Source organism: Rattus norvegicus, chromosome 4, assembly GCF_036323735.1.
Source record: "Rattus norvegicus strain BN/NHsdMcwi chromosome 4, GRCr8, whole genome shotgun sequence".
NCBI lineage: Eukaryota > Metazoa > Chordata > Mammalia > Rodentia > Muridae > Rattus > Rattus norvegicus.
This window is the reverse complement of record NC_086022.1, coordinates 123,987,578-123,997,024: the sequence shown is the minus strand read 5'-3', so window position 1 is coordinate 123,997,024 and position 9,447 is coordinate 123,987,578. Positions and strand designations below refer to the sequence as shown.

Genomic DNA, 9,447 nt, shown 5'->3' with positions numbered 1-9,447 from the left:
AACACAAGGAAAAAAGGAGAAGCACATAGAGAGGAAACAGAAAAGTCCCTGAAAGAATTACAGGAAAACACAGGTGCAGGAATTGAAAATGGAAATAGAAGCAATAAAGAAAGCACAAGGAGAGACAACCCTGAATATATAAAACCAAAGGAAGAGACAAGGAGCCATAGATACAAGCATCACCAGCAGAATACAAGACATTTGAGAGAGAATCTCACGAGCAGAGATTACTTAGAAATCATCAACACAACTGTCAAAGATAATGTAAAATGGAGAAAGCTACTGACCCAAAACATACAGGAAATCCAGGACACAATGAGAAGATCAAACCTAAGGATAATAGGTATAGAAGAGAGTGAAGATGCCCAATTCAAAGGACCAGTAAATATCTTTAACAAAATTCTAGAAGAAAACTTACTAAACCTAAAGAAAGAGATAACCATAAACATACAAGAAGCATACAGAACTCCAAATAGATTGGAACAGAAAAGAATCTCCCCCTGTCACATAATAGTCAGAACACCAAATGCACAAAACAAAGAAAGAATATTAAAAGCGGTAAGGGAAAAAGGTCAAGAAACATATAAAGGAAGACCTATCAGAATTACACCAGACTTCTCACCAGAGACTACAAAAGCCAGAAGATCCTGGACAGATGTCATAAAGACCCTAAGAGAACACAAATGCCAGCCAGGGTTACTGTATCCAGTAAAAATCTCAATCAAGATAGATGAAGAAACCAAGATATTCAATTATAGAACCAAATTTACAAAATATCTTTCTACATATCCAGCCCTACAAAGGATAATAAATGGTAAAGCCCAACACGAGGAGACAAGCTACACCCTGGAAAAAAATAGGAAACTAATCATTTTCAACAAAACAAAGACAAGACAAGCACACATATATAATCTCACATACAAACATGAATAAAACAGAAAGCAACACTCACTATTCCTTAATGTCTCTCAATATCAATGGACTCAGTTACCCAAAACAAAGACACAGGTTAACAAGCTGTATACACAATGATGACCCAACATGTTGCTGCCTATAGAAAACACACCTCAGAGACAAAGACAGACACTACTTCAGAGTGAAAGGCTGGAAAATAACTTTCCAAGCAAATGGCCTGAAGAAGCAAGCTGGAGTAACCATTCTAAAATGAAATGAAAGCAGTTTTCAACCAAAAGTCATCAAAAAAAATAAGGAACAACACTTCATATACATCAAAGGAAAAATCAACCAAGATGAACTCTCAATCCTAAATATCTATGCTCCAAATACAAGGACACCTAAATACATAAAAGAAACCTTACTAAAACTCAAAGCATACATTGTACCTCACACAATAATAGTAGGAGATTTCAACACCCCACTCTCATCAATGGACAGATCATGGAAACAAATATTAAACAGAGATACAGACGGACTAAGAGAAGTCATGAACCAAATGGACATAACAGGTATTTATAGAACATTCTATCCTAAAACAAAAGGATACACCTTCTCACGACCTCACTGTACTTTCTCCAAAAATGAACATATAATCAGTCATAAAACAGTCCTTAACAGATACAGAAAGATAGAAATAATCCCATGCATACTATCAGACCACCACGGGCTAAAGTTGATCTTCAATAACAATAAGGGAAGAATGCCCACATATACATGGAAGTTGCACAATGCTTTACTCAGTGATAACCTGGTCAAGGAAGAAATAAAGAAAGAAATTAAAGAGTTCATAGAATTTAATGAAAATGAAGTTACAGCATACCCAAACTTATGGGACACAATGAAAGCTGTGCTAAGAGAAAAACTCATAGCTCTGAATAACTGCAGAAAGAAACGGGAGACAGCATAGTTCAGTAGCTTGACAGGACACCTAAAAGCTATAGAATGGAAGGAAACAAATGCACCCAGGAGGAGTACAAGGCAGGAAATAATCAAACTCAGAGCTGAAATCAGCCAAGTAGAAACAAAAAGGACTACACAAAGAACCAACAGAACCAAAAGCTGTTTCTTTGAGAAAATCAACAAGATAGATAAACCCTTACCCAGACTAACCTGAGGACACAGAGAATGTGTCTCAATTAATAAAATCAGAAATGAAGAGGGAAACATAACAACATAATCAGAGGAAATTCAAAAAATCATCAGATCCTACTACAAAAGCCTATATTCAACAAAACTTGAAAATCTGGAGGAAGTGAACATTTTCCTAGACAGATAACAGGTACAAAAGTTAAATCAGGAACAGATAAACATTTAAACATCACCATAATTCCTAAAGAAATAGAAGCAGTCTTTAAAGGTCTCCCAACCAAAAAAAGCCCAGGTCTAGATGGGTTCAGTGGAGAATTCTATCAGACCCTCATAGAAGTCCTCACACCAATACTATCCAAACTATTCCACAAAATTGAAACAGATGGAGCACTACCGAATTCCTTCTATGAAGCCACAATTACTCTTATACCTATACCACACAAGATCCAACAAAGAAAGAGAACTTCAGACCAATTTCCCTTATGAATATCGACACAAAAATACTCAATACAATTCTTGCAAACCGAATCCAAAAGCACATCAAAACAATCATCCATCATGATCAAGAAGGCTTCATTCTAGGGATGCAGAGATGGTATAATATACAGAAAACCATCCATGTAATCCACTATATAAACAAACTGAAAGATAAAAACCACATGATCATTTCGTTAGATGCTGAGAAAGCATTTGACAAAATTCAACACCGCTTCTTAATAAAAGTCCTGGAAAGAACAGGAATTCAAGGCCCATACCTCAATATAGTAAAAGCCATATACAGCAAACCAGTAGCTAATATTAAACTAAATGGAGAGACTTGAAGCAATCCCACTAAAATCAGAGACTACACAAGGCTCTCCCTAATTTTTCAATATAGTTCTTAAATTTCTAGCCAGAGCAATAAGAAAACAAAAGGAGATCAAAGGGATACAGATTGCAAAGGAAGAAGTCAAGGTATCACTATTTGCAGATGAGGTAATTGTATATTTAAGTGATCCCAAAAGCTCCATCAGAGAACTACTAAACCTGATAAACACCTTCAGCAAAGTGACTGGGTGTAAAATTAACTCAAATAAATCAGTAGCCTTCCTCTACACAAAAGAGTAAGAAGCCGAGAAAGAAATTAGGGATTTGACACCCTTTATAATAGTCCCAAATAATATAAAATATTATTTTTTGTTATTGGGTGTGACTTTAACTCAGCAAATGAAAGATCTTTACAAGAAGAACTTCAAGCCTCTGAAGAAAGAAATTGAAGATCTCCAAAGATGGGTAGATCTCCCATGCTCATGGATTGGCATGATTAATATAGTAAAAATAGCCATTTTACCAAAAGCAATCTACAGATTCAGTGCAATCCCCATCAAAATTTCATCCAATTCTTCCTAGAACAATTTTCAAATTCTTCTGGTATAACAAAAAAAAAAAAAAAAAAAAAACCAGGATAGCTAATACTATCTTCAACAGTAAAATGACTTCCGTGGGAATCACTATTCCTAAACTCAAGCAATATTACAGGGCAATAGTGATAAAAAACCATATGGTCTTGCTACATACACAGACAGACAGACAAGTGGAATAGAATTGAAGACCCAGAAATGAACCCACACACCTATGGTCACTTGATTTTTGATAACGGAGCCAAAACCATCCAATGGAAAAAAGATAGCATTTTCAGCAAATGGTGCTGGTTCAACTGGAGGGCAACATGTAGAAGAATGCAGATCGATCCATCCTTATCACCCTGTACAAAGCTTAAGTCCAAGTGGATCAAGGACCTCCACATCAAACCAGACACACTCAAACTAATAGAAGAAAAACTAGGGAAGCATCTGGAACACATGGGCACTGGAAAAAATTTCCTGAACAAAACACCAATGGCTTATGCTCTAAGATCAAGAATCGACAAATGGGATCTCATAAAACTGCAAAGCTTCTGTAAGGCAAAGGTCACTGTGGTTAGGACAAAACGGCAACCAACAGATTGGGAAAAGATCTTTACCAATCCTACAACAGATAGAGGCCTTATATCCAAAATATACAAGAGCTCATGGGTTCAGCCCCCTGTGAACAGGATTGTAGTGGGAAGGTCGGTAATGGGAGGAGGATGGGGAGGGGGACACACATATAGAAGAGGAAAGTGAGGGTTTAGAGGGATGTTTTCCTTGAAACTGGGAAAGGTAATAACAATTGAAATGTAAATAACAAATATCCAATTTAATAAAGATGGAGAAAAATGGGGTTCAGAGTTAAAGAATTCACAGCTGAGGAATGCTGAATGACGGAGAAGCACCTAAAGAAATATTCAACATCTTTAGTCATAAGGGAAATGCAAATCAAAACAACCCTGAGATTTCACCTCATACCAGTGAGAATGGCTAAGATCAAAAACTCAGGTGACAGCGGATGCTGGCGAGGATGTAGAGAAAGAGGAACACTCCTCTATTGTTGGTGGGATTGCAGACTGGTACAACCATTCTGGAAATCAGTCTGGAGGTTCCTCAGAAAATTGGGCATTGAGCTACCTGAAGACCCAGTTATACCTCTCTCAAGCATATACCCAAAAGATTCTCCAACATACAACAAAGACATGTGCTCCACTATGTTCATAGTAGCCTTATTTATAATAGCCAGAAGCTGGAAAAAAAACCAGATGCCCTTCAACAGAGGAATGTATACAGAAAATGTGCTACATCTATACAATGGAATACCACTCAGCTATCAAAAACAATGACCTTATGAAATTCATACGCAAATGGATGGAACTGAAAAATATCATCCTAAGTGAGGTAACCCAAGCATGGAAAAACACACATGGTATGCACTCATTGATAAGTGATTATTAGCCCAAATGCTTGAATTACCCTACGTACACAGAACACATGAAACTCAAGAGGATGATCAAAATGTGAATGCTTCACTCCTTCTTTAAAAGGGGAACAAGAATACCCTTGGCAGGGAATAGGGAGGCAAAGTTTAGAACAGAGACTGAAGGAATGAGCATTAAGAACCTGCCCCACATGTGGCCTATACATATACAACCACCAAACTAGATAAGATGGATGAAGCAAAGAATTTCAGGCTGACAGGAATCACATGTAGATCTCTCCTGAGAGACACAGCCAGAATATGACAAATACATAGGTGAATGGCAGGAGCAAACCATGGAAGTTAGAAATGGACCACTGTGGAAGGATTCAGAGAAAGCCTGAAAGAGCTTGAAGGCACTTACAACCACATATGAACAACAATGCCAACCAACCAGAGCTTCCAGGGACTAAGCCACTACCCAAAGGCTATACATGGACTGACCCTGGGCTCCAACTGCATAGGTAGCAATGAATAGCCTAGTAAGAGCACCAGTGGATGGGGAAGCCCTTTAAACTGCCAAGACTGAACCCCAAGTGAACATGAGTGTTGGAGGGAGGGCGGTAATGGGGGGAGGATGGGGAGGGGAACACCCATAGAAAAGGGGATGGGCAGGGGTTAGGGGGATGTTGGCCCGGAAACAAGGAAAGGGAATAACAATTGAAATGTAAATAAGAAATACCCAAGTTAATATAGATAAAAATATTATAATAATAATAATAATAATAATAATAATAAACAATTTAAATGTAAATAGGAAACGCCCAATTTAATAAAGATGAAAAAAAAAAAAGAACCACTAAAGTGAAACCTTTGCTTTGCTCGAACAATTAAATCTTCTGAAAGTTGTTCCTTGGGTTCATCACACAGACATCATGATCCAGATACTTCTGAGGCTGCATCTTTTGCAAGCTTTGGTGTTGGTAGCTTAAAAGTCTCTCAGGTTGTACTGGTTCTGAAGGCAAGAAGGGATCAGGGAGGGATGCTGTGACTTGTCAATTTATGGCAAGTTTAGAGTCCATGAACAGAGTCAAAGAGAGGCTACCAATGAAGTTTCAGCTCAGTTGAAGTACAGATCCAAGCAATCTGAGATGTCAGTATCACAGGATATTTACCAAGGGCAGCAGCAGTTGCTGTTGGGTGAAGACAATTTGAGGCTAGGAGACAAGCTGTGTGTGCTATGGAGGAATTTCCTAGCACTGTGGAAGAGCCCAGAAGGTTTTTAATGATTCCCGGAAATGTGACACACTTTTATACCTGTTGTACTTTGTTGAATTTGATTGTGACATTGCCCTGGTACTTCCTTTTGGAAACAAGAGAGTATTTAAGTTATTTGACAGGGTCCCACAATTAAGAGACATTGAATTTTAAAGGGATTTTGGAGTTTTGTGGATAATTTGGAGTCTTACAGAGTCTGTAAGTATTTTAGACAAACTTTGAAAGTTCTAAAGCAATATTTTACAGACTGAAAATTTTGGAGAAGCTTTGAATGTTGAAAGAGATTTGAAGGCTTAAAAGATTGAAGTTGTAAAGAATATGTAACTTTTACATTGTGATATTGATATTATTATATCTTGGGAAAGAAAAAAAAGAGAACAGTTTATATTATAACTGTTGTGTATTTGAGTGTTAATTTAAGAAAATTTTGCCTGGACCAGGTGTTTGGTTGGTTTGTTTGTTTTGATACAAGGTAGATCATTTCAGGAGAGGGAAAGGAATGTCAGTTCAGAACATTCCCCTCCCAGACTGACATGTAGGCCCAGGTATGATGAATTTGCTTGATTGGTATTCTATGTGAGAGGGCCCAGCTCAGTGTGAGTGTATGGTGCCTGGCTGGTGGATACCTAAGAATACAGACCAGGAAAGCACAGAATAAAAAACACAAGAATCCTATATCACACTTCCATGAGTGTACATCAGCTTTTGCGTATAGGTCGCAGCATTAAGTTCCTCCCATAACTACCCTGGATAATGGATTATTAACAGTCACATAAAATATAGGTTTTCCTACCTGACATGGTGCATTAGTAAGTCAGTGGCTTATCAAGAAACTGCAGCATGCCAACAGAATATAGAGGACTTTGATGAATACAAACTTGTAGTTGTCATATCAGGAGAATCAAAACTCAATTATGAAAGGAGGGAATTTAGGCTCCTATTAAGTTCATCTATTGAGACCAAGTTGAACAATTTCCCTTTTACAATGTAATAGGAGATAACCCCAACTCTTTTAATTATAATTCTATAAAGAAAGGCCGGGTGACATTTGCCCACTTTGCTCTTCTCTTAGAGGCTGTACTGGATTGAGATTACAAACATGGAAGACACACTGTCAGAGTATTTTTCAAAGACCGAAATGTTTACCTGAGGTGTCTGAAATGAACTCCATTCCAATGTTCTGCTGTATTGTAATTTTTTTTATCTTTCTGGCAGGAGTGGAGCTGAACAGTCGCTATGATATGCCTTATGTTTCTGAGAGCACAAATATAACACACGGTATGAGAGAAACAGCAGGCAAAATATCCACAAAGAAACACATGTACTGGAACACTGCCATGTTTGGTGGGTAAACAGCATCTACTTATATAACTAGTGTGCACCTTCTACAGGCTCATGGCTGTTTATATGTTGAAGTGTAGGTGACTGGAGGTCAGCCTTAGAGTATTTAAGATCACACTTGGAGTAAATGGCAGACTGTGGGTGGAATGAGGATGGTTTGAAATCAAAGATCATAATGCCACACATTTGCTATATAAATATAATAAGAAATTTGGTTTTACAGTAAATAAAGCTCCAAAGAGAATACGTATGTACCCAATCCATGGGACCTCTTTCAATGGGAAAGACTGGTTTCTTTCACACAATCCCTCATTCAAATTCACCCCAAATACTGAAACACTGTAATGTTCCTAATATTCAAGATGTTTTGAATGAAAATAAAGTAAGAAGCCTTCCTGCTCCAGGAACACCAACACATTCTAAATAAGGAAAGACAATCTATGATTTGTGCAGTGTATAATGTTGAAGGAGCTCACAGACTGATGCAGCCGCAATGGGACATAGGATCCAGCCATGTCTCAGTTTAGGATGAGAGCATGAGGAAGATGTGTGGGGTGTGACTTGGAGCTGAGATCTTTAGGGAATAAGATGGGGATGCAGATATGACAAGGAGTGATGAGTGAGATTCTGTTCGTTTTTCCTCAGCCACTGTTCTCATATGTGATGAGTACGAACAGCAGACTCCACACTGATTCTCACATAAGGGATACCTTTTTCACTGAAATTGGCATTGGAATCTCAGTCAACAACCTCCCACTTCTCTTCCACATCTTCACGTTAATTCGTGGGCAGAGGTCCAGACTCACTGACCTGCCCATTGATCTCTTGTCCCTACTCAACTTACTTATGCTACTGATGTGGCTATTAGCCACAGACATTTTTATTTCTTGGAGGGGATGGGATGACATCATATGTAAATTCCTTGTCTACCTGTACAGAAGTTTTAGAGGTCTCTCTCTTTGTACCACCTGCCTGTTGAGTGTCCTGCAGGCCATCATCCTCAGTCCCAGAAGCTCCTGTTTAGCAAAGTTCAAACATATGCCTACTCATCAGGTCTCCAATGCCATGCTTTTCCTGAGTGTCCTCTACATGTTTATTAGCAGTCATCTCTTATTATCCATCACTGCCACCCCCAGTTTGACCACGAATGACTTTATTCATGTTACTCAGTCCTGCTCTATTCTACCCTTGAGTTACCTCATGCCAAGCATGTTTTCTATACTGCTGGCCATCAGGGTTGTCTTTCTTATTAGTCTCATGGTTCTCTCAACATGGTACATGCTGGCTCTCTTGTTTAGGCACAGGAAACAGTCCCGGCATCTTCAGGGTACCAGCCTTTCCCCAAAAGCATCCCCAGGGCAAAGGGTCACCCATTCCATCCTGATGCATAAAAGAGGCACCCAAATAAAATCATCTGGTTACCTTCAATTGTCAATTTGATACAGTTTAGAGTCAACTCCTGGCTTCCTAATAAGATAGGTTGCTAAGGAAGTCAGGGCAGAAAGTCAGTGTGAAGCCTTCTTCTGTAGTTTCTGTTTCCGATCTTGCTTGAGCTACTGCCCAGGCTTCCTTCACCAGTGGCATATATGGCTTGGATCTTCAAATAAATTAATGTCTGTGAATTGCTTTTGGTCACAGTACTTTGTGACAGTTACAGGAAAGCAAACCAGGACATGAAGCAAATTGGATGATGCTGGTAGGTCTTAGTTTGCTCCCATAGGCAACAACTCAGTCAGAAAAGATGTTTGAAGCATTTACACTCAGTTTTGCCATTTAAAGAAATATGTCCATTATAAAATCATTTGTGGTGAAAACCACTATAATGCAAAAACTGTGTCCTAGCAGCAACTTTCAGTGTACAATATCAAAAACTGTATGCCAGGTGGAAGTTGCATGTGAGGGACAGATGCACTTATGTTTATCTTTGTTGTGTCTTCTCTGGGACTAGTGTTAGTATATTGAGCAGGATGCCTT

At 38.5% G+C, this 9,447-nt stretch overlaps 1 protein-coding gene across 1 annotated transcript; it reads left to right on the top strand.

The window, feature by feature from the left end:
• The first annotated feature begins 8,088 nt into the window (after positions 1-8,088).
• Positions 8,089-8,913, top strand: Vom1r99 (vomeronasal 1 receptor 99). Its single transcript, NM_001166760.1, has one exon. It carries the CDS (start codon positions 8,089-8,091, stop codon positions 8,911-8,913), a length of 825 nt encoding a protein of 274 aa, NP_001160232.1.
• Positions 8,914-9,447: the final 534 nt, after the last annotated feature.

Coding starts and splice junctions, on each gene's coding strand:
- Vom1r99 (NM_001166760.1), top strand. CDS start 8,089: ATGAGTGAGATTCTGTTCGTTTTTCCTCAGCCACTGTTCTCATATGTG.